The 26,126-nt window shown below is 42.5% G+C and overlaps 1 protein-coding gene and 1 long non-coding RNA gene across 8 annotated transcripts in view; one reads left to right on the forward strand and one right to left on the reverse strand.

The window, feature by feature from the left end:
* Positions 1-521: 521 nt before the first annotated feature.
* The window catches only part of fign (fidgetin, microtubule severing factor), a 79,079-nt gene continuing 53,474 nt past the window's right edge, over positions 522-26,126 (forward strand). The window contains exons 1-2 of one of the 7 annotated variants that reach the window (XM_033024181.1): positions 612-732; positions 3,438-3,752. Coding sequence is in view for 1 of the 7 variants with exons in the window: in XM_033024180.1 (XP_032880071.1) it covers positions 528-732 (205 nt within the window). In the remaining 6 variants the exon portion in view is untranslated. The other 6 variants (XM_033024182.1, XM_033024180.1, XM_033024186.1 and 3 more) reach the window with 6 other exon arrangements.
* Positions 12,949-19,332, reverse strand: LOC116975288. The gene is made up of 3 exons (XR_004412584.1): positions 19,292-19,332; positions 14,121-14,206; positions 12,949-13,290 (listed from the first exon to the last, which is right to left on the reverse strand). It is a non-coding gene; the product is annotated as an uncharacterized LOC116975288 (long non-coding RNA).

The raw sequence follows: 26,126 nt of genomic DNA on the forward strand, positions 1-26,126 counted from the left end.
ATATGATTCTATCTGTGTGTGAGTGTGTATATGAGTCTGTGTGTGTGAGACTGTGTATATGAGTCTCTGTGTGAATATGAGTCTGTCTGTGTGTGAGTCTGTATATGAGTGTGTGTGCGTGTGAGTGTGTATGAGTGTGCGTGTGAATACGAGTCTGTGTGTGAGTGTGTGTACGTGTGAGAGTGTGTATGTGAGTGTGTATATGAGTGTGTGTGTGAGAGTGTGTATGAGTCTGTGTGCGTGTGAGAGTGTGTATGTGAGTGTGAGTGTGTATGTGAGAGGGTGTATATGAGAGTGTGTGTGTGTGAGAGTGTGTATGAGTCTGAGTGTGTGTGTGTGTGAGAGTGTGCATATGAGTCTGTGTATGTGAGAGTGTGCATATGAGTCTGTGTATGTGAGTGTGTATATGAGTGTGTGTGTGTGTGTGTGAAAGAGTGTGTACAGCTCTCCCTCCAGCCCGGGCAGCATCCTGCACAATAATTGCTGGGAATGTGTTGCAGTTTGAATTTGCCTCTGTAGCGGGACGCATGCGTGTGCTGTGCGTGTGCTGGCCGCTGTGCTTTGGGTTGGGGGTTGCAACATGGCAGGGCCGCTGGCGCTCGCCTTTGCAAACTTGGAATGAACGCGGAGCGGCCGCGCTCCCTGCCTCCAGTCGAGCGGTGCAGAGCGGGACCCCGAGCCGCCCCCGTCCCCGTCCCGGCGCCGCCGCCCTCCTCCTCTCTACAGCTCCAGGTAAGACTTTAACCCCCCCACCCCCTCGTCCACATGCAGACCACTGCTCTCCGACCCCTGCACCCAGAGACACACACATAGACACAGAGGGCTTGTGTGCGGGGAGAGGGCAGGGAAACCGCGCCTGACTTCTCCCCCCTCCCTCTGTCTCTGTCCACTGTTTATCTTCAATGGTTCATCGCTGATCCGCAGCCGAGACTCCCGCAACACAAAGGGAGCCCGCGAGTTTGCATTTGAAGTAAGAAGCCCTGGTGAGAATTTGAGGTGGAGAGTTTTCTCTCTCAATCCCCATCTCTCTCTCTCTCTCTCTCCTCCTCCCTCCCTCCCTCTCTCTCTCTCTCTCTCCCCCTCCCTCCATCCATCTCTCTCCCCCTCCCTCCCCCTCCTTCCTTCCATCCCTCCCGCTCTCCCCCTACTTCCCTCCCTCTCCATCCCCTCCATCCCCCTCCCTCCCTCTCTCCCTCCCTCTCACCCCCTCCTTCCCTCCCTCCCTTCCTCTCTCCCCCTTCCCTCCCTCCCTCTCTCCCCCTCCTTCCCTCTCCCCCTCCCTCCCTCTCTTCCTCCCTCTCCATCCCTCCCTCCCCCCCCTCTCTCTCCCCCTCCTTCCCTCTCCCCCTCCCTCCCTCTCTCCCCCTCTCTCTCCCCCTCTCCCTCCCTCTCCCTCCCTCCCTCTCTCCCCCCCTCTCTCCCTCCCCCTCTCCCACCCTCTCTTCCCCCTCCCTCTTCCCCCTCCCTCTCCCCCTCCCTCTCCCCCCTCCCTCTTCCCTCCCAAACCCCCCACCCTCGCTCCCTCACTCCCCCACCCCACTGTCAGTGTTGTCAGAATTGCTGTGGGGGGGAGGGGGGGGGGGAGAGAAAGAGAGGAATAACTTCAAATGAAAGTCTAATCGAAGCCTGTAGAGAGGGGGGGGGGGGTTATTTCAATTTTTGATTTCAAAGTCAATAATTGAGGGGAGGGGGTGGACCCCAAATGTCAGCTTCTCTGTGACGTTTGGGGGTTGAGAAGATACACAAACACCATCTGAGGGCGTGTTAGGGTGGGGGGGGAAGGAGAGGGGGGAGAGGGGGGTAAGGAGAGAGAGTGGAGGGGTGGGGGGGGGGGGGGGTAGTGGGGTTGGGGAGGGAGCAGGGAGAGGGGGGCATGTGTAATCTCACGGTATATACCAGAGGTTGATCCCATTTCTCCCCTTCCCCGGAGGTTCTTGTTAGTTTCCATGGAAGTGAGTGAAATTGACAGTGATTTGGATTCCAGGATCATGTGGTTGTATTTTATGTTGTGTGTTGTGTGTGTGTTGTGTGTGTGTGTGAGAGAGAGAGAGCGCTCTCTCTCCCTCTCTCTCCCTTTCCCTCTAACTCCTCTGCTCTCTCTCTCCCCTAGCCCCCTCTTTTTGTTGTTGCCCTTCCATCTCTCTCCTCCCTGCACCCTAATTATATGCATGTAGGTTAAATGAATACCTGGTCATGGGCTCCACGTTTTCGGCAGTGAAATTTGATAGTCAAGAAAAGGGGGGGGGGGGGGGGGAGAGAAAAAGTGGTTCATGAAAAATCCAACCGTTGGAATCCGTGGTGCACGAAATGATCAGGTAGCGCGAATGTTTACGGTATGTGATGTTTTGGTGTTGCTGTTGTGATTTTGTCATTTGCAAAAATAAAGACACAAGACTCTGGGAGCAGCGGGGGCTTATTTTCTCTCTCTCTCTCTCTCTCTCTCTCTCTCTCTCTCTCTTTCTCTCTCTCTCTCTCTTTCTCTCTCTCTCTCCCTCCTTGCACGTTTAATATAGGGCCATTCATAATTTGGAGCGCTCCGGATTTCACCTTAACGCTGTAATATATATTCATAGCGGATTTAGTGGCGGTGCGCTTTGGGTACAGTGCAGAGGCGATCGGCTTTATAAATTTTAAATCGGGGCCAGTACTAGTGATGAGACCTGGCATTTGACGGGAATGTGATCTTTTTTTTCCTCCCCCACCTTTGCGATTGGTTTTAATTAGTGCAGATTTCACAGCGACCAGTCCAGGGGGGGGGGGGGGGGGGAGAAAAAATTCACGGGCTTTAGGGCCAGCGAGTGTGATTGTCAGTCGTGTGGTTTAGGGTTGGTTGTAATACCCTGTACACCATTTGTTTTCAACAACAACAACAAAATCTATTGGCACCCAAACTTGGAGACATTAATCAATTATACTTTACGAGACCCTCTGAGACTGGATGATTGCTTGTTTGGCGAGGATTGTGTGTGAATTTTGGATGCCATTTAATTGCAAGCCTCTAGTGCAGATGTGTACCACAGGTCATAACAAACCCGGGGTGGTCAGGGGAAATAAAATACGTCCCGCCTGTTAAAGTAGTTCCCAAGTCAGAAATCGAAGGTAGCAATAAAGTCCGCTGGTGGATATTTGGAGGAGATCTGATTTTTTTTTTTAACGCTCAGTTTGCAGTTAATGAGACGTTTACAGAGAATCTGTAATTGGTTCTAATCAATAGGGCTACCGGTGAATGTAGATGTGGCCGGTCTCTGTAGGAATCACAGGCAAAACTTGTGAGTTGTCCCCGGCCGGCCACGCAATTTCCTCTCCCCGAGCCGGTCAACGAGTTACTCCAGCATTTGTGTCTGTCTTCAGTGAATTGAAGTCCTGCTCTGAAGTGTACTTCTATATATTGTTGGCAACCCACGCCTACACAATCTGTTGTCCCCTTCCTCCCCCAGATCCTAGCCTCTCTGTCCCCCTATTCCCATGCAAACGCCGGCGTTACAAGCATGAGGACAAGTACGCGGTGGGACCTTCACTGAAATATTTTCCAGGCGAGACAATTGCCCTGCTGTGAACAATCTGCTTCCCCGTCCACAGAGGCACAGCAGCGACTTCTAAAAGAAACCTGTCTTGCGTGGGGTGCGTTTGTTTAATCAAACGGAATATACCTAACGGAGGAATAAAAAAACATTTCAGAGATCGGCGTGAGTAGGGGACAGTTGCTAATTGCTCAAGTCGTTTAAAAATGGGCAAAATGTTGGGGCTTTAAGGTCAGATTATTTATCTTTGCGTGTGTGTGTGTTAAAAAAAAAAGCTTTATACAAATGTAAACAGATTGCATGATTTTTTGGTAATCACCGCTGCATCTTCAAATATTTTTTTAAACTTAGTGAGACACTGATTTTAAAAAAATAATAAATGTGCTTTTGCTTGGGCAGTGAAAATAATGGCTGGTTCAGCAAGTGTGCAATGTACAGTAAGCCTGGTTTAAACGTGATGCATAGTACAGTATCTGTAAATAAGATTGCTGGAGTAAAATGCCATCAAGCTCAGCCTGTCATCTGTAAGCAAATATGCTAAGTGTTGTGTTTGTGCTTTAGATTAGAAAGAGGAGACCCAAGGGAGGTAGCACCATGCAGATATAACAAATCCCATTTCTAATATGCATGATATTCAACCTTTCCGCAGCTGGATATGTTTTTTTTCTTTGTGTTATTTCTGTGAGTGCTGACAATTTTTAGTTGTGTGGATCCTGGTATGGGCAACGTTATGAAGTAAAGGCAGCTGTCTGTGGCATCCCTGAAGGGAAGTGTTTGCACTCTTGCACAGGGGAAGAGCCACAAATCCTCGACACACTTCCCTGACACGATCAACATTCAGCTGCCTAGATTGTCTGCTTGGGCAATTTTTTTTGTGTTCTGACTGGCAGCATGGAGCACAAACAAATTAAAGCCCAGGCGAAAAAACAAAGTTTTCTACACCAACGCAGTATTCTGTCCTGCCTTTGCTTGCTCTCTGATTCTGTTTGAAGCCTTCGGTGTGGGATTCCCTCAAAGTATTCTTTCCCCCCCCCCGATGAAATATTCACTCCTTTTGCAGATAGAATGGAGTGGAGAGCCTGTCTCTTTTCCCAACAATTAACAGTAGTTACACACAAGGTGGTGGGTGTAAGGAACGAGCTGCCCGAAGAGGTCGTTGAGGCACGTAGTATCACAACGTTTGAGATACATTTGGACAGGTACATGGATAGGACAGGTTTAGGGGGATATGGGGCAAACGCAGGCAGGTGGGACTAGTGTAGATGGGACATGTTGGTCGGTCTGGGCTAGTTGGGCCAAAGGGCCTGTTTCCACGCTCGTCTTAATCTAATGCATTTAGAAACAGAAATCTTGGATGTTGCTTGGTGTTGGCTTTGCATTGTGTAAAAAAAAAGCAGATCAATTGCTGGTAGCAAGCGGTGATTGGATTGTTTATGTGGAAATTGGGAATTGGACAGGGGAGTCCCTAAAGAGGTGGAGGATGAGGGGGGTGGAGGGGGAAGGAGATTTAATGTTAATACTTTTAATCTGGACTTGTAGAGAATTCATGAGTATCCATAGATTTACACCAGTAATTATCATATCCCCAGTGATACAGGAAGACTTTTGCCTAAAACGTGATGTCTTTATTACACTGTTCACATGTTAATCGAGCAGGTTATGTAGCTGAGGGCTAACCGTATAACAATTTTTTTTTCATGGTAAATTCTGAGCAGAAAATAGAAATCTGACTTTTTTCATAATAATGGGGGGAAAAAACTAAAAATAACATTTTTCCAGTTCCTGAATTTAGTTTTTCATCTCCAAAGTTTTTCTATCGCCCTGCACATTTCTCTTTTTTTTTCTGCTGCCCTTTGAATGTTTTTACAGCAAGATTCTGTAGCATCCTATAGCTTTGTAGTTGGCAGAGTTCCAGGCATTGACTGCAGGATGCTTGGTACCTGGGAGCTTATTGGTTCCCTGGTCAGTATCAAGAAAGAAAGAAAGAAAGAAATACGAAGCAATGAAAATGTTGGTAAACTGCCATAAGGATTTGGGGAATGTCGGAAAGAGCTCCGCGTAATCAGCTTCAAACTCCAGTCTGAGACTTTGCGTTAGAAATAGCTGCTTATTAAGTCTACGAGCCAAAAGCATACTTGCTGACCAGTGTATTAGTAAATCAATGATTCATTGCAATGGCCAAATGCAGATTCAGTACAGGCTCACTACTTACTCGGCCAGCATGCAAAGCTAACTTTGGAAACAAATGTGCATAAAAGAATCACAAAATAGACCATAACCCGCAATAGTCACGTTCTTAAATGTGCCAACTGCTAATTCACAATTCAGACCCTATCAACAAATTTGAATTCACATAGTGCAAATAATCAATCCAGCAAATTTCTACCTTTTTAAATTAATTACACTGCTGGGTGGATTTTTTTTAAACTTTTAAATACTGACAGTGAGCCACTGATAAAGTTCAAAGTTTGTTCAAATATTGGTCACTATATTATATTTCCAGCTGAAATGATTTTAGTTCAAGGTTATGCTGTTATTGCCTGATTGTGTGTGTGTGTGTGTGTGTGTGTGTGAGAGAGTGTATGTGTATTTTTCCTTCCAGTTATTTGCCTTGTTCGATACCAAAAGCATTTAGGCATTTTATTGTCTGCCTATTTCTAGAAACATATTTGTCACTCCAGTATTTCATTATAAAAATTTGTTCCCTTTTAAAATTCATTGTTTTGCTGTCCATGACAATAATGGGAGTTTAATTACTCAATAAGAGATTCCATTTTTACTGCAGGCTAGACAAACGGTATTGATTTTTTAACTTTGCTGCAATATGAAACTGAAAAACACAATTACAATTCTTTGCCTTCTGGAGTGCATTAGTCTTGACTAAAATTTGACTCTAAACCAACCAGCTGAGACTGTACAAGCATTTGTTTTTTATAATTCTTGTCTTTTAGCACAGCAATCAGGCATATTCACAAGTGCTTTATGAAAATATTGGCAGTAATATATTTCCTCTAGCACTGTTTAGCAAAATTACTACCATCTTCACCAAATCCAGCCTTGTATTCCTTCATTGGAAATTGTTCTGCATTGCAAATTCTTTTTCAAGAATAAAACATTTTGGTAGCTTATGTTTTAATGATTCTACCGCAGTTGTTATACGGAGCGGGGTTCTGCTGCAATTGGTTCAAGGATGAACTCGCGTTAATCTTTGGTCTTTATAATCTTCTCCATTTCTCCCCCTGTCCCTCCCCCCATTTTATAAACACTTGGACTTATTGGAGAGTCTCTCTATGCATGGAGCTTAATTGCCCACTGATACTTTTAAGGTGGCTTTTGTCTACACGCAAGTCAAGACCGTAAACGTTAGTCGGCTGTTGATGTCTATATGTGCACACTCGTTCTCAACAGGATTCATTGGATTAAAAAAAATGAATCCTGAGTGTTTCTGTTCTTCCTCCCGACCTCATGGAGAAGTGTGGCAAACTCTGTACTGTGGCACAGACTGGGATCAAAACCAGTACCACCCAGGTCGGTCTGATTGTCGTTCACTTGGTCAGCGTGTTGCCTGTTTTTAAAAAATCGTTTTTTATGTTTGTTAGTTTAATCTTAATACATAGTGATTACACAAATGTGCTAAATAAGGAGTGATTGAACGAAAGTGTCTGCTAAAATTGCAAAACAGAATCATAAATTCTGTATTGGAAATATTGTATGAATAGAAATATAGAAAAGAAACTAGGGTTAATATGAGCATTAATACCTAGGAAATGTACCCATGGGATTATACATTTAATACTTTGACAGAATATCATTTAGATTTTAAATGAAATATTAAAAAAAGTGAGATACTGTTTTAGTCATGAATAATTTCACAGGAAGTGTGCTGTACAACATTTCAATGGAATGATTCATACTTGGGTCCTAACGAACGTGCACTTTCTAGTCAAATGTATTTGTTTAATTTAACTACAGAGTTGAGCAATTTTGTGATTTTTATTTTAAAGAGATGTTTTTGTTCTAATAGTGAAATTATAATTTCTCTGCCAGGTTGCATGTGTTGCTTGTAGTGTAAAATGATTGTCAACAGTACTGCTTGCTGGAGATAGTTTGTCAAGGTGTGTCCTAATCACCACTGCATTTTTACTAACTTTTATTACCGTTTGCCTTCAGATTGTCAACGCTGTTCTTGGTCATAGCGTTCATTAGTTGCCTCGTTCACCTTTGTCCATAGCAGGCTTGTGTGATGACTCCATATTTGAGTGACTGTCAATAACAAATTGCAGCTTCACCATTCAGACGAAGAGTACTGTGATTGCTAAAGACTTCTTCAAACCAATAAACGGCTGTAACATCCACTTAATTTTTTAATTAAACTTTAAAGCTTGGAAACTTAATTACTATTTAATATCAGGCAATTAAAGTGTGTGGTCAGGGCTGTCTATATAAAATGCATCAATTTGAACCTGCCATTTGATTAATGGCCTTGCCGATGTAAAAAGTGCACCACAAAAGAAGGGATGCAAAGGGTCATATCTTTAATAGCTGTATAAAGTGCATTTTAGCTGTTATTCTCTGCAACAATTGACTCAAAAATCATATATCACATTAATTTCATTATCTGCTTTATAAGCTCAGTTTTCTTTTTGAATTTCAATTATTTTAACACTAATTTATTTTATGTCTAATGTATGAGGGGATGTGTGTAATTTTTATATTGAAAGTGTTTTAAGATATAGAAAGTAGCTTAAAAATCACTAATTGGTAACTATATTTCCTTCCCTTTGGTGTGTGTGTTTAAGTTTAATAACATTTGCTGTTTTGGATGTGTTGGCTTGTAATATTAATTTATGTTTGCTAAATGAGTGCTTTTATGATTTGCATAATATTTATTTGCTGTGTATACAGTAAAATTCCAAATGAATTATATTCCTAATCGGGGATGACAAGATTAAAACTAAAGAAAACACAAATTAACTATTCATAAAGAGCAATATCTGTGGTATGAAAGGCTAGGCTGTGAATTTTGAAGGAATGTTTAAAAAAAAAATATTCTTTCATATGTTTTTATTTATGGACCTTAATCATTATATAGTGTTTGCGTGGCTGTAAATGAGGCACACAAGTGAAGATGTTGCCAATCTGCCCTTGTTAGCTAAATTTTACTATTGTGGTCGCTTGTGTTAGGTGTGGTTGGATTGTGTATTAGTGGTGCAATTATTGGTTACTCGGTGCATTTTCCACGCAAAGTATTTTAGGATAGTGATGGTAGATAGAAGATATTTGGTCTATATTTTACCATTGCAGGCCTGAAATAATTTAGTTCCTCGCACTATTTCAGGAGCTACTGTTCACATCAGTGGTGTCCACGTTCACAGATACAGCTGCTTGATCCCCTTCGCTTAACTGTCTTCTTATGATTGTCTGAAACGTGACCTGTGTATACGCTCGTGCATGAGGTGTCCGCTTTTTAAACACCCTGCAAGATTTTAAAGAAAATTTTGTTTGCGGAAGCTAAGGAATAATTGGTTATTTGGGTCTATTATGACTTGTCATTCATTCACGTGCATAGGTCGCAATGTGACCCATCTGCTTTCTTCTTCACCGTTGTGGCTTTAGGGTTAGGAGAAAACCCCTCTTGTGTGCTGTAAGCAATACTATTAATCGCATCCAGTCTCCAGTAGTCGCTCCGCATTGCTATTTTGCTTTGGAAGCACAGGCCCCAATTCTGACTTCGGCAAAATGCCGGGCTTGCTGTTTGTGCTAGAATTTCATGATTGGCCTCTTTTTGTTTTTGCCGCGAAAGTGCAATGAGATTGTGATATGGCGGCAGTTTCATTAGTTCCTGGAAGTAGAACCATTCATTCTTGGATGAAATAGTCTTGTTACTGGTGTCATAAACACTTTTGCTGCTGATTTATGCTGCTTGGCAGAAATCTTTACATTTTCACAATAAGGAGAAAGGATTGCCATGAGCACTGGAGTTCATTTTACCCACACCCGAAATATAATGTTTGGTTCCTGCATCCTAGATGTGATTTATCTATATTTGTTATTTGGTTAAGTAAAGGTCACATCTGCGTAAAATTATGTTTAAGTTTGGTTTATTATCATGTGTACCGAGGTACAGTGAAAAACTTTTGTTGCATGCTAACCAGTCAGTGGAAAGACTACACATGATTATAATCGAGCCGTCCACAGTATCTATCAGATGCGATTAATTATACATTTTTGAGACGGCGTCATAAAATTGTTATCGGGAAATAAAGAACGTTGTCTATTTAATCAGAGACTAGAATAGCATTGCAAACTTTTACATTATCAGAATAGTTTGGAAAAATGGTTAATGATGTTTTAAAATTATTTAACATTGAAATTCAAAGTAAATATGGAAACAATTGCTCAACTTACTTTGAAACGGGAATAAAAAATACTGGTTTACATGTCTTCTGCAAGCTTTGTACTTTGAATCCTGACGTTTATTTGTAAATTTTTAACAGCTAGAATTTTACCACGAAGATAGACACAAAATGCTGGAGTAACTCAGCAGGTCAGGCAGCATCTCTGGAGAGAAGGAATGGGTGACGTTTCGGGTCCTTCTTCAGACTGAGTTACTCCAGCATTTTGTGTCTACCTTCGATTTAAACCAGCATCTGCAGTTCTTTCCTATAGAAATTTAACACGCTGGAATGAATAGCCATATTAAAATCTTAGGCAAGTGTTCCACGATTGACTAAATGAGGCACGGAAAGGAATATTTAACTGCAACACATTATTGCCTAGATTCTGATCATTGGTTCAATGCAAAAATTTGAGATGGAGCTGAAATGTTTCTTGAGGGATATAGAAAGAAATTAAATCACACGTCTCATGAATTATTCTTACAAGCATTTCAGTGGGCGATTACAGAGCAATGGTAGCAAAGTTTAGTGCCCTCCAACTGGTTTGCTTCAGTGTTTGTATGTGAGATTTGAGAAAGAAAACTAAAGCACAATTTAAACTTAAAGGGGACGAACCCCCAAAAAATGGTAGCTAGCAATCCAACTAATGTTACATTCTTGCTATTAAACACTGAAGTGCATTTCAGTCCAAAGATCTTTTGGAATGATGTGCATTAAATTTGAGTGGCATTTGTATTTTTATTTTTTCAGCTAAATGCCACAGATAGCAGAGGGTTTTGTAAAAATAGCAGCTTATATTTTCTCTTTGATATTGGCCTCCGTTGACATTCGACACTAAAACCCAGGACGGCCAAGGACAGCAGCGTTAGAAAGTTTATTTTAAAAAAGCAGGCATAAAATTCACTAGGTGCGCTTGATGTTGTACATGCTGCAAACTCTTGCATATTCCACATTGATAAATCCATACCAGTGGTTTATTTGACGATGTTTGTGCTCTGTACGTTCTCGCCAAGGTCACCAATTGTTGGTTTAATTCTTCCCCGAACGGTTTGGCAGATCTAATGAACTAAACCTTGGAATACCTTTTTTTAATATAAATTCCTTTTTCCGTTTATTCTCTCGGCTTCTGCCTCTGCTTTTTATTGTTGATTTAATCTGGTGCTTACTTTCATTTTCTCCCGGCCTTCTCTCGATACTCATTTCTGTTGTGGTTTTATACTCTGGCCAAGAACCTTGATATCCACCCTGCGACTGCCTCATAATTCTGTAGCTGTCCACAGTATAGGCTGTGTTGCAGGATGCAGTCATCTTACTTCTAAACCTCGGCCCTCTCGCAATGCAGAATGTTTTTTTCAACCCTGTGCGTAATGCGTTTTAATCTAAATACAGTTGTCGCTTTTAGTTTAGTTTGGAGATACAGTGTGAAAACAGGCCCTCCGGCCCACCGAGTCTGCCCCATCCAGCGATCCCTGCACACTAGGGACAATTTACAATTTTAGCAAAGCCAATTGGCCTACAAATGTCTTTGGAGTGTGGGAGGATAAAAACAAAGCTCTCGGAGAAAACCCACTCAGGTCACAGGGAGACTTACAATCTCCTTACAGACAGCACCTGTAGTCAGGATCGAACCTCGGTCTCTGACGCTGTAAGGCAGCAGCAACTCTACCGCTGTGCCACCATGCCGCCCGATAATCAGAAAATACCTTTTCTGAAAAGTATTTCTAAATGTTCATAAATCATAGGAGCAGAATTAGGCCATTCAGCCCATCGAGTATGCTCCGCCATTCAATCATGGCTGATCTATAATTCCCTCTCAATCCCATTCTCCTCTTATCCGCATAACCTCTGACACTTTTCCTAATCACAAATCTGTCAATCTCCACCTTACCCAATGTCTTGACCTCCATAGCCGTCCATTGCAATAAATTCCACAGATTCGCCATCCTCTGGTTTAAGAAATTCTTCCTCATCTAGTTTCTAAATGTGCGTCCTTTTATTCTGAGGCTATTCTGTCAGGGCATATGACTGCCTTCTCTTGGAGTCGTGGAGCTGTACAGCACAGACACACACCCTTCAGCCCACCTTGTCCATGCTGCCCAGGTTAGCACACTAGGCAAGTCCTATTTGCCTGCATTTGGCCCATATCGCTCTAAACCCTTCCTATCCGCATATCAATCCAAATGTCTTTTAAAAATCATAATTGTATCCGCTTCTATAGCTTTCTCTGGCAGCTTGTTCCAGATACGGACTACCCTCCGAGTGAAAAGGTTGCCTCTGAGGTCCCTCTTAAAACTCCAGTTTCACCTTGAGCCTGTGTCCTCTAGTTTTAGAATCCTCTACCCTGGGGGAAAAAGACTGAGTTTTTACATTATCTATGTCCCTCACGATCTTATACACCTCAATAAAGTTGTAAGGAGGTAGTTGAAGCAGATACAATAACAGCATTTAAAAGAGACTTGGACAGGTACGTGGATAAGAAAAATTTAGAGGGATTTAGGTGGGATTAGTGTAGATGGCACATTTTGGTCGGCAAGGGTCAGTTTCTGTGTTGTATGACTCTGACTCTAAGGACTCCCCTCTGCCTCTGATGCTCTGTAGAAAAAAGTCTCAGTTTATCAAACTTCTCCCAAAAACTCAATCCCAGGCAATGTCATGGTGAATCTTGTTGTACAGGTCCACCACTGATTTTCCAGCACCTCCTTTAATCCGGACAAAATTACAAGAGCGCATTTGAAATCATCCCCAGAAGTCCTCCCGCAATTGTGGTGCCTTGGCCGGGTGAGGCCGACATTCCCGGCTGGTATCACGGCTCCTCGGTGGCCTAGGTGGACTGTTCCAGCACTGTTGGACTCCTCTCAGAGGCCGTGACCTCATGTCCGGCAAAACAGATAATCCAAAACGGCTCAGGAACCAAGGGTGCCGGAAAATGGGTGGTGGACCTGTACTGTCACGTAATAATCCATTGATTCTTTTGCATGTGCCATTTTAATCGCAACCAGAACATTACAGTAGGGTTCAGAGAACCCATGTTATCTTTATAATTTAAAACATAGAATAAAGTACATTTGTATGAAATTCATGATTGCTTGTATCGCCAATCAGCAGAGCATTGTGTTATGTTATTATCAGATGAACCCATTGCTCTATGCTTTGACTATCCATGAGCCAATTTAGTTGTATTTTGCCTCTGCATACTAACGCACAATCATGGAAAACATGATAATAATTCAGTGTTCTATCCTTTAATGCACACCATATTAAATTAGATTTAAAATTTGAGTGTTGTAAATTTCTAGTCATAGTCATACAGTGTGGAAACAGGCCCTTCGGCCCAACTTGTCAGTGTCCACCGGTTTAGAGCCAGGTATTTTCTGTGTGGGGGAAAATAAGAGATTATTTCATTTTGATTAGAATGAAAACTCTCAGATATTACTTTGTGAGGTCTTGCAAGAATCTTTTTGGACTCTTGCTTAGCATAAAAGAATGAATTCAGTTCAGGCAACTGATCAGGATCAATCTTGTTTGTATTTTTGTAAGGCCTGGTGCAGCGGGTAGAGCTGCTGCTTTACAGCGTCAGAGACCCGCGTACGATCCTGACTACCGGTGCTGTCTGTATGTAGTTTGCATGTTCTTCTTGTGACCACGTGGGTTTCCTCCGGGTGCTCTGGTTTCCTCCCACACTCCAATGACGCGAAGGTTTGTAGATTAATGTAGTGCAGTTTACTTTAGTTCAGAGATACAGCACGGAAACAGGGCCTTCGCCTCTCTGAGTGTGGGAGGAAACGGGAGCACCCGGAGAAAATGCACGCTGTCGCGGGGTGAATGTATAAACTCCGTACAGACAGCACCCGTGGTCGGGATCAAACTGGCTTCTGTAAATTGCCCCCTAGTGTGTAGGATAGTGGTAGTATACAGGGTGATCACTGGTCGGCATGGACCAAGGACATAATTCCATGCTTAATCTCCAAAGTCTAAACTGCTTAAAAAAAAGTAGCATTTTTAAAAGATTTGCTACTTGGTTGTCAGAATGTGCAAATGGAAATTGGGTTCAATCCATCAGTTTATTATTGTCACGTATTAATATGCAGTGAAAAGCTTTGTTTGTCTGCTATCCAGTCAGATCGTGTCATGTAGATTATAGCGTTAGTTCCAAACATGTACAAGGTCCGTAGTGCGGTAAATTGGAAGTTCAGGACTATACCTTAGCTAATGGGAAGACCATTCATTTGTCTGATAACAGCAGAGAAGAAGCTGTTCCTGAGTCTGGCGTTGCGTGTTTTCAAGCCTCTATCGACAGGAGAGGGGAGAACAGGGAACGACCAGGAAAGGAAATGAGATGCGTTATTTGCAATGTTCACCAAACACAACCAAATAACTTTCCTCATCTTACACCCTTTTGTCTCCTTTTCACCTCCAGCCTTTATCCCTTACTCCACCCATCTGCCAATCATCCCGCTCACTTGTATCCACCTATCACTTTGTCCCGCCCCCGTCTGAAACGTCATCTGTCCATTCCCTCCACAGATGCTGCCTGACCTCCAGCTGTTTTTATTAACAGAGTCGAATGTTATTAAAAGTAAGGATACTTCTTAAAATATGTAGAATATTTCAGAGGAGTGTGAAGAGGGAAAAATAGCTTGTTATTATTTTGAATAACATTTGATCGGCCAGCACAGTGGTGCAGTGGTAGAGCTGTTGTCTCAGAGCCAGAGACCTGATCAGGGTTCGATCCTGGCCTCTGGTGCTGTCTGCACGGAGTTTGCACGTTCTCCCTGTGACTGCGTGGGTTTTCTCCAGATGCTCCTTACTCCTCCCACACCCCAAAGACGTACAGTTTTGTAGGTTAATTGGCCTCTGTAAATTGTGACCCTGGTGTGTAGGGAGTGGATGAGAAAGTGGGATAACATAGAACTAGTATGAACGGGTGATTGATGGTCAGCTTGGATTTGGTGAGCCGAAGGGCCTATTTCCATGTTGTATTTTTAAAATGAGGTGCATTCTGCTTTTAATTTTTTTTCTAGTATTTAATGTTTACTCTATTTAATTTATTTTCCTTGTAAATGCGTATTTTAATGTATTCCAAGGTGAGTGTTAAAGTTTATCAATAGTATTTGTAACAAAAATAAGTTTCAAACTTTTTATAATTCATAGGAATACTGCTAGGCCATTCAGCCCATCGAGTACTCCGCCATTCAATCATGGCTGATCTATCTTTCCCTCCCAACTCTCTTTTGAGTAACTAATTTAAAATTCTCTTCGTGAACATCATATCGTTATGTTATAGGTAAATGTTGAGCTAGTGTTTCCTTTGCTCCAGTACTGATAACCTCAAATTATCTTACAAACTTTAGTTACAAAGCCATGTACCTTTCTAAGTACATTTGATCTCACTGATCGCAGATTAAATCTAAAAGTTAGATGTTCGACTATTTTCAGTGTTGTGAATTGCATCGACTTCTTTTTTTTTCCCCTCTCGATGTTATTGGAAGCGATCATTGGCACATTAACTCCAAGGATTGACTGTATCTTGTTTAAACATTTGAAATTAAATAATATTTAGGTTAATAATTCTGTGCAATTGCATAGTGTTCAGAAAGGGGTCTCCAATAATAGGGCAAATTCGTTACATTTGAAAGTTTGCTAAATTAAATTTGAAACCATATTGTTCATTACACTCAGAGTCTAACCTGTCAAGCTATCATTGCCACAACGCTGGGGGATTGGGGCCACTATTCACTGTTTACTCTAAACTGAGTGCAGCTCATGCATTTTAGACGTACGGGTTTGTAGATTAATTGGCTTGGTAAATTTATAAATTGTCTGTACTGCGTGTAGCGTAGTGTTAACGCTGACTCGGTGGGTCGAAAGGCTGTATCTCTAAATCTCTAAAATATCTCTGTATCTCTAAAATCAGCTGTTCCTGAGTCTGGTGCTTTCGGGCTTCTGTACCTTCTGCTGGACGGGAGCGGGGAGAAGGAGGAATGGGGTGGGACAAGTCGTTGATTATGTAGAAACAAGGAACTGCAGGTGTTGGTTTACAAAAACAGACACGAAGTGCGGGAGTAACTCAGCGGGTCAGCCAGCATCTCTGGAGATCATGGATAGGTGATGTTTTGGGTTGAGACACGTCTTCAGACTGGTCTTTATCCTGGATTATGTTGGCTGCTGTTCTGAGACAACATGAAGTATATATGGAGTTTGGTCAGTGTGATGGACTGGGCTGCATCTATAACTCTCTGCGATTTATTGTGGTCTTGTGCAGAGCTGTTCCCAAACCAAGCTGTAATGCAACCTGACAGTATGCTTTCTATGGGGTATCTGAAGAAATTGGTAAGAGTCATTGGAGACATGCTGAACATCCTCAGGCTGTGAAGGAGTTAGAGGTGTTGGTGTGCCCTCTTGGCTGTCACTTCATGTGGTTTGTCCACGACAGATCATTAGTGACATTTAAAGCCCTGTCCCACGGTACGAGTTCATTCCAAGAGCTCTCCCGAGTTTAAAAAAAATCAAACTCGTGGTAAGAACGGAGAATGAACGTTGCGGGTACGTCGGAGCTCGGGGACGCCTCTTAGTGCTAACGGCAGGTACTCGAGAAGACTCGCTGATGGCAGGTAAGCACGGGAAGACTCGTGAAGATTTTTCAACACGATGAAAAATGTCCACAAGAGCCCCGATTACTGACGAGTGACCATTACCATGAATCTCCGAGTTCGAATCAGGGCAAACTCGGGAGATCTCTCGGAATGAACTCGTACCGTGGGACAGGGGTTTAATGCAGAACATGTGTGTAACACAGCCATCTATGTTACACTTTGGGAGGCATGGTGATGCACTGGTAGAGGTGCTGCTTTACGGCACCAGAGACCCAGGTTCCATCCTAACCACGACTGTTGTCTGTACAGAGTTTGTACTTTTTCCTTTGACTGCATGGGTTTTTCTGCAACTTCTCCCACATTCGAAAGATGTACAGGCTTGTAGGCTTTTTGGCTAGGTATAATTATGCTCTAAATTGTGTGTGTGTAGGGTAGTGTTAGTGTGTGGGGTTTCCATGCTGTACCTCCTAACTAAACTAGAGGGCATACAGTAGATTATCTCTAAAGTAAAATCTCCTATTCATTGACTATAAATCCACCTTCCGCGGCATGATCCCAACCAAACTAGTCTCTAGAAATAAATGTTCTAAATGCCATCATTTAGTTATCTATCCTTCCAACAGCTAAACCTCTTTCCACGCATTACCACCACGCCCCAGACCAAAACCATAAATCACCTGGGGAATTATTGAACATAGAACGGTACATCACAAGAACAGGCTCTTTGGCCCACGGTGTCTCTGCCAAATATAATGCCAAGACCAACTGTTATCTGCCTGCACACACCCATATCTCTCCTTTCCCTGCATGTCCAAAAGTCTCTCAAGGCCGCTATCGTATCTGTCCCCACCACCAGTGTGGCAGTGTGTCCTGGCACTCACCACTCTCTGCATGAGGAAAGAAAACATCCCTACATTTCCTTAAACTTTGCTGTGCCATTGGTGTGCTTTTTTGACCATTGTTTGATAATTATCTATAATTACTTGCCAATTTTTGGTTGAGCCACCTTTATGACAAGCAACCTGAAGCATTAATGTTGCGATGTTTGATGACTAACACTAATGCTAGCAATCTTTTACACAGGTTTGAAGAAGAGTCCCTTTCTGAAGGGTCCCTTTCTTGAAGGTTCTCCACCCAAAATGTCACCTATTCCTTCGCTCCATAGATGCTGCCTCACCCGCTGAGTTTCTCCAGCATTTTTGTCTACCTATGTTGTCCCTTTCCGAAACATCATCTTCCCATTTCACAGATGCTGCCTGACCCATTACATTCCTACAGTAGTAGTTCCTTGTGTCTTAATCTTTTCAACAATTTGCTATCTGAAAGTTCTTTTTTTAGTATTTATATGTTCAACGTTTTGCAAGGATAGTGTTGCATAAAATTGTCTATTTGTGAGAGATTATTTAAATGTCTCTACATTTGGTAAACCATATAATTTTCAGGCTTTATACACATTTATGTGATATACATTTTAGTTCAGTTTAGAGATACTGCATGGAATCAGGCCCTTCAGCCCACTAAGTCCATGCCGACCACCGATTACCCGTTTACATTAGTTATGTGTTATCCTACTTTCTCATCCACCCCCCCCCACACACTAGGGATTGATAACATTCAATTAACCTTCAAACCTGCTCGTCTTTGGGATGTGGGAGGAAACCCACACAGTCACTAGAAGAACGTGCAAACTCCGCACAGACAGCACCCGTAGTCAGGATCGAACCTGCATCTCTAGCCCGTAAGGTAGCAGCTTAACCCTTGTTTAAAGACATCCATAGAAGAAAATAAAACTGCACTGATGAGAAATGAATATCAACAACATTACAATATCAATACGTGCAAAAAGAAAGATCAGTGATTTTTTGTTTCTAATGCAATATACACTCTAAACATTGTTAAATATTCTACCATTCATCTATAGATGTTAATAAAGTCACATATTCTAAATGCAAAGTTAGTGATTTTTGGCCTATTTTAATAAAAAACAACAGCCTATTCCTCTCTTGAATGCCTTAATGCAGAAATGTATCTATCTTGTGGTGGAATTAATAAAAGGTATTATAGTTTATTAAAAGGTATTAGGTTTTCTAAATGTTTAGGACCTACCTCACCGATCACTATCTGCACAATATCTGATTAATTATTATTTATGCATTGCCAGCTAATTTGCCACGTCAAAAAAAGAGGTGTGTTTGTCTTTATGGTCATACACAGTCCATTTCTGGATAAATGCATCTAGCTTTTCCCTGAGGTATTAATTTAAAGGCTTGTTTAGTTTTGCTGATCTGGTCAACACCAGCGCGTGCATACAGTCTGTAAAGTAAATTATTATACATGTGGGCATCTTCGGCTATTCTTACCAAGTAGCTGTTTTCCCCCACACGGAGTTTAGTCAACGTTCCTGGACAGGAACAGACAGGAACAGGAGATATTTCTGTTACTTTAATATAGTTTAGAAATATTGCGGAAACTGGCCCTTCCGCCCATCGAGACCGCTCCGACCAGCGATCGCCCTGTATACTAGCACTTTCCTACACACTAGGGCCAATTTACAATTTTACCAAAGCCAATTAACCTACAAACCTGCACGTCTTCGTAGTGTGGGACACCTGGAGAAAACCCACGGGGAGAATGTACAAACTCCATACAGACAGCACCCGTAGTCAGGATTGAACCCGGGTCTCTGGCGCTGTAAGGCAGTAACTCGACGGCTGTGCCACTGTGCCACTCTAAAGAACTGCAAAGAAGTTCGCTAGAAATTGTACTGATGTAATTTTACCGTTCTCGAGTCTTGTTCTGTTGGCTTCCAATTAGTACTTTTGTCCATGAGTGGTGTCGTTTATTGTCACGTGTACCGATGCACAGTGAAAGGCTTGTTTGTTGCGTGCTATCCAGTCAGCGAAAAGTCATGATTACAACAGAGCCGTCCACAGTGTACAGATATTTTATTCATTCATGTCTTTATTATCAATTCTTTTAAAAGGAAAAGCAGAAACCTCAGAAGAATATGTTTAAGTTGAACATGTCCGAAGCAGGCACAAATTTGTAGAGCACTGATTGATTGAAGATGTGATCACATTCCAGTGAGTTTTAACTAAAGCCATCCCCACAATAACACTGCAAGACATTCTAATCTGTCTTTGTTTGTGTTTAAAGATCTTTGACTGATTCTCTCAGTCTGTCAAATATGCCACTGCCACAACATTTTTAGTTTATTTATTGTCACGTGTACCAGGGCATAGTTAAAAGCTTTTTGTTGCATGCTATCCAGTCAGCAGAAAGACTATACACCATTAATATCGAGCCATCCACAGTGCACAGATACAGGATAATGTGAATAACGTTTAGTGCAAGGTAAAGTCCGATTAAAGTTTGATGGGAGGTCAGGGCCGCTCTCTAGTTGTTGGTAGGATGGTTCAGTTGCCTGATAACAGCTGGGAAGAAACTGTCCCTGAATCTGGAGGTGTGCGTTTTCGCACTTCTGTACCTCTTGCCTGATGGAAGATGGGAGAAGAGAAGGGCGACCAGGGTGAGACTGGTCCTTGATTATGCTGCTGGCCTTGCCGGGGCAGTGTATAAAAACGGGCATTCAGAGAGGGAGAATTCAACAGAAGTTCATTTTTTGATCCAGTGGTTTCCAGTAACTCTGTCAAGCACCGATAGATGTGTCTTTGAGAATGACAGAAAACATGGAAACAAGACACTCAACATGGTTTGAATGTTCTGTTTTCTGGATTAAGGAATATATTCATTTTCCGTCTCCTCGTTAGGCCTGTTGTTCGGTGGAGAGGAACACATAGGAGGTATGCAGTGAACAATTTCTATTGGCATGGCTGAAACATGCTCAGCTTTGTGGCGTTTGCTGTGTAGCAATGGATGAATCATTTGTGCAGTATATTAAACAGGCAAGCAAAGTATTCACAAACTCCAGAAGTGCATTTTCCGCATTTCTGTGGGGATGTAAATGTTATGTTGCTTTTGAGTTGTGAATTATGTAATTAGTTATTGGAGTGCTCGTTGCTTGATCTCAGATTTTGTTTTTGAACCCAAGATACCCAGCGGTACAGTGGCGCAGCCTTGGGTGCTGTCTGTATGAAGTTTGCACGTCTCTCTGTGGCTGCACGTGTTCTCTCCCGCACTCCAAAGACGCGCAGTTTATAGTTTAATTGGCTATTGTAAATTGTTCCTAGTGTGTAGGATGTAGGATGGGTCGGCAACCTACGGCCCTCGGGCCGAATGCGGCCCGTAACCTGAAATCATCCGGCCCGCAGGTGGATTTTTTTACCCGTAATCATCCGGCCCGCCGAGCACCCGCCCCGAAAGCGGCCGAGCTCTGGCTGCACCGCATCCTGCGCAAAGCCGCCGGCACGAACGCACACCTTCTGTGAACACGTTTAAGAAAGAACTGCAGATGATGGAAAAATCGAAGGTAGACAAAAATGCTCGAGAAACTGAGCGGGTGAGACGTGCAAGGATTGCATGAGGCTGCCTCACCCGCTGAGTCTCTCCAGCATTTTTGTCTACCTTCTGTGAACACGTGATTTGATGCCTGCTATCCGGGGCGGGATCTATGTGAACACGTGATAGATGTGGCCCGCCATCCGCTCACAGACGTGTGTCCCGGCCCCTATGCAGAACAAGGTTGCCGATCCCTGGTGTAGGATAGTGCTAGTGTATGGGGATCGCTGGTTGGCAAAGTGGGCTCAGTGGGCCGAAGGGTCTGTTTTTGCACTGTATATCTAAAGTCTAAAGTTGCTCCTTGACCTGCTGAGTTCCTCCAACACTTTGTGGTTTTCCTCAATTAGGAAAGTTTCTTGTTTTTAAGCATAACATTTAGAAATCATTAACTTACCACTTTTGGTTATACTTATTGCATAACGAGTCTTGATATTTATCATTTGGTCAGTTTCTTTAAAAAAAAAAAAAGTACCTATAAGACTCTGGACTCCATTTATTATGGTATTTTAAACTAATTTGACTGAAGTTAATGAAAATAGTGTTACTCTAAAATAAATTGTGGTGATCTTGTGATTTTAAATTTGTTATTTTTCACAGAGAGAGAATGCAAAAAGTACTTGAATGGATTTTGTTCAGTTTAACTTATTATTGTCATGTGTACTGAGGTATTGTGAAAAGCTTTTTGTTTGTGTGCTATCAGTCAAAAACAAGGCTATATATGAATACAATCAAGCCATCCACAGTACACAGATAAAGGGTATAACACTTAGTGCAAAGATGTAACATTAAAGTCTGATAAAGTTAGTTCAAATGCCTCCAATGAGGTCAGGACCGCTATCCAGCTGATGAGAGGATTTAGTTTAGCGAAACAGTGCGGAAACAGGCCCTTTGGCCCACTGAGCCCGTGCCGACCAGCAATCTGCACACATTAACACTATCCTACACACTAGGGACAATTGCACATTTACACCAAGCCAATTAACCTACAATCCTGTACATCTTTGGAGTGTGGGGGGAAACCGGAGATCCCGGAGGAAGCCCATACAGGTCACGGGGAGAACGTACAAACTCTATACAGACAGCACCCGTAGTCAGGATTAAACCCGGGTCCCTGGCGCTGTAAGGCAACAACTACCACCGCACCACCGTGCCGATGGTTCAGTTACCTGATAACAGCTGGTAAGAAACTATCCCTGAATCCGGAGTTGTGCGTTTTCAAACTTCTGTACCTCTTGCCTGATGCCTGAGGGAAGAAGAGGGAGTGACCGACTGGGGTGAGACTCGTCCTTACAGAATGATCTCAGTCTCGTGTTTTTGGTGGGAGTGGGATCGCTGATTTTACAAAAGCAGTTCGCCTCTCAGCTACACTCATTCTGCCCCAGCTCTGCGTATGAAGAAGGCATCGAGAGGTTCCAATGTTCCAGATATATGTTATCGCTTTCCTGTGAAGTGATTTAAAATGGCAGTGGTGATCAATTTTGAGCTCTGACATTTAAAGCTGTGCATTAGCCTGAGAAACAAACATTCATTGTTCAGTAAACTTGTACTGATCTCAGAAGTCAGTGGAAAATCAGACTGTGTATTCCTGCTCTTTCAGATTGATGTAATGAATGTTTTGCATGTTTTGCCAATCAGTCTATCTTTGTTACTGAATGATAACGTGGCATTGTTTCAAGGTGATAGCAAAATAAGCCTTTCTCTCCTTTTTTGTTTTAGAGTTTTAATTTCCTTTTTGATTTGTAGAATGGAAACACTATCTTCGATCCATTGAAGATAGACACACAATGTTGTGGAGTAACTTAGTGGGTCAGGCAGCATCTCTGGTGAAAAATAATAGGTGGTAGTTTGGGTCAGGATCCTTCCTCAGACTGGGACAGTGTAGTCTGAAGAAGGGTTCCGACCTGAAACATCACATATCTTTCTTTTCCAGAGTTGCTGCCTAACCCAAAAAGTAACTGCAGCACTCTGTGTCTGCCCATCGATCACCCGTTCACGCTAGTTCTATGTTAGTCCACTTTTTCATTCACTCCCTACACACTAGGGTACAGAGGCCAATTAACCTACAAGCCCGCAATTATTTGGGATGTGGGAGCAAACCGAAGCACCCGGAGGAAACCCACGCAGTCACAGGGAGTACGTGCAAATTCCACACACAGACAGCACCCGACGTCAGGATCGAACCCGGGCCTCTGGCGCTGTGAGGCAGTGGCTCTACCAGCTGTGCCATTGTGCCGCCTTAAAAATAAAGTAGTTTAAATAAAGTCATTTTCCTTTTAGCTTTAGTGGGTGGAAAAGATTCTGGATTTTGTTGTTCAGACATCTTATTATCTCCTGAGCTACAAACATTCATTGTGTTCTTACATGCTTGTCTTTTACAATTATCTTTAATAACTGTATTCTAGAGCTATCAATTTAAATGATCTGCATTTGACGTGAAAATTGCTCCAAGTTCCAAAAGGTGACGGCTTATCGCTGTGTACAATCTCTGTCGACGGAGAATATTGGCCAGATGACTGGCTAGCTATTTCCTCATCATTCCTCATTTAGCGCAGTGGAATGCACAGGAACAAACCAACCCTTGCAGCCAGCCCCTCTCTCCCTGCACTCTGGACTCCACATACACAAGAGTCAGGAATGCTTGCAGATGTTTGGGGGAATTCTTTATGCGTGCCCTTGTGTAGAATTTCTACATGCATCACGCCGACTGAGAAGTTGCAGGGGAAAATCTGGGCAAACACAGAACGAGATTCAGAGCTGATTGTGAACTAAGCTCATTGCCATCAATCAGTCTCTGACAGCGCATTATTATTAAAGAAGATGACATTTCTTTTTTGCCAAATTGATTTGACTATGGGTCAAAACTATAAAAAGTCAAAATTAAACAACAGCTTCTGTGTTTCTTTTGTAGGCTCCTTGCAACTTTTTCCAGTAATCTCATTCGTAGAGCAGCACAACACAGGATCAATCACGTGGTTAAAGTGCACATTGTCAGATTTTACTGAAGGCCATTTTTATACATTTTGGTTTCACCATGTAGAAATGACAGCATAGTCCCCCCATTTCAGGGCATCATAGTGTTTGGGACACATGGCTTCACAGGTATTTATAATTGCTCAGGTGTGTTTAATTGCCTCCTTAATGCAGGTATAAGAGAGCTCTCAGCACCTAGTCTTTCCTCCAGTCTTTCCATCACCTTTGGAAACTTTTATTGTTGTTTTATCAACATGAGAACCAAAGTTATGCCAATGAAAGTCAAATAAACCATTATGAGACTGAGAAACAAGAATAAAACTGTTAAGAAACTTCAGCCAAACCTCAGGCTTACCAAAATCAACTGTTTGGAACATCATTAAGAAGAAAGAGAGCACTGGTGAGCTTACTAATCGCAAAGGGACTGGCAGGCCAAGGGAGACCTCCACAGCTGATGACAGAAGAATTCTCTCTATAATAAAGAAAAATCCCCAAACACCTGTCTGACAGGTCAGAAACACTCTTCAGCTCATATGTGGATTTGTCAATGACCACTGTCCGCAGACGGTTTCATGAACAGAAATACAGAGGCTACACTGCAAGATGCAAACCACTGGCTAGCTACAAAAATAGGATGGTGATGTTACAGTTTGCCAAGAAGTACTTAAAAGAGCAACTACAGTTCGGGAAAAATGTCTTGTGGACAGATGCGATGAAGATTAACTTCTATCAGAATGAAGGCAAGTGCAAAGCATGGAGGAGAGAAGGAACTGCCCAAGATCCAAAGCATACCACCTCATCTGTGAAACACGGTGGTGGGGGTGTTATGGCCTGGGCATGTATGGCTGCTGAAGGTACTGACTCACTGATCTTCATTGATGATACAACTGCTGATGGTAGTAGCATAATGAATTCTGAAGTGTATAAACACATCCTATCAAGTTCAAACAAATGCCTCAAAACTCATTGTCCGGTGGTTCATTCTACAGCAAGACAATGATCCCAAACATACTGCTAAAGCAACAAAGGAGTTTCTCAAAGCTAAAAAATGGTAAATTCTTGAGTGGCCAAGTTAATCACCAGATCTGAACCCAATTGAGCATGCCTTTTATATGCTGAAGAGAAAACTGAAGGGGACGAGCCCCCAAACAAGCACAATCTAAAGATGGCTTCAATACAGGCCTGGCAGAGCATCGCGAGAGAAGACACCCAGCAACTGGTGATGTCAAGCAGTCATTGCATGCAAAGGATATGTAACAAAATACTAAACATGACTACTTTCAATTGCATGACATTGCAGTGTCCTAAACATTATGGTGCCCTGAAATGGGGGGACGATGTATAAACACTGCTGTAATTTCTACATTGCGAAACCAAAATGTATAAAAATGGCCTTTATTAAAATCTGGCAATATGCACTTTAACCACATGTGATTTTTTTCTATTACAAATCTCAAATTGTGGATTACAGGGGCAAACAAATAAATTCTTATGTCCCTAACATAAATAGGGTCTTCGTCCCTAACACTATGGAGGGCACTGTAGGTTTAAGGTGAGGGGGAAACATTTAATAGGAACCTGAGGTGCAACCTTTCCACACAGAAGATAGTGGGTGTATGGAACAAGCTGAAGGAGGAGGTAGTTAAGGCAGGTACTACATCATTTAAAAAAATATTTGGACAGTTACATGGATAGGAAAGATTTAGAGGGACAGTCAAGTGTTGAATATCAAAAGATATTCAGACAGAGTGGTGTGTGAATGGAACGTGCTGTCAGAGAAAGTGGTTGAGGCTATTACCATCACAACATTTAAAAGATACTTGGACAGGCACATAGATAGAAACGGTTTCGAGGAATAGCGGACAAACGCAGGCAGGTGGGGCTAGTGTAGATGGGGTATGACGTGGGTAAGTTGGGCTGATGGGCCTATTTCCATGCTGTATGACTGTGACTAATTCCTTATTTTACTTCGGAGTCACGTGAGTGACTACGTGAAGAAGGGCCGTCCGTCTGCGTGCGCGTCATTACGTCTGAACGCAACGCGTATGACGGACTGGAGAGACACTGTGTCCTCCCAGCCGTCAGGATCGGCAGGTAAGGAAAGTTGAACTACTTACCTGCGTTCTCTCGGACTTGAAGCTTTTTGTAGTTTCAGAGCCCAGATGTCGAGGAGCCGGTCCGCGGGG

Source organism: Amblyraja radiata, chromosome 7 (assembly GCF_010909765.2).
Source record: "Amblyraja radiata isolate CabotCenter1 chromosome 7, sAmbRad1.1.pri, whole genome shotgun sequence".
Lineage (NCBI taxonomy): Eukaryota > Metazoa > Chordata > Chondrichthyes > Rajiformes > Rajidae > Amblyraja > Amblyraja radiata.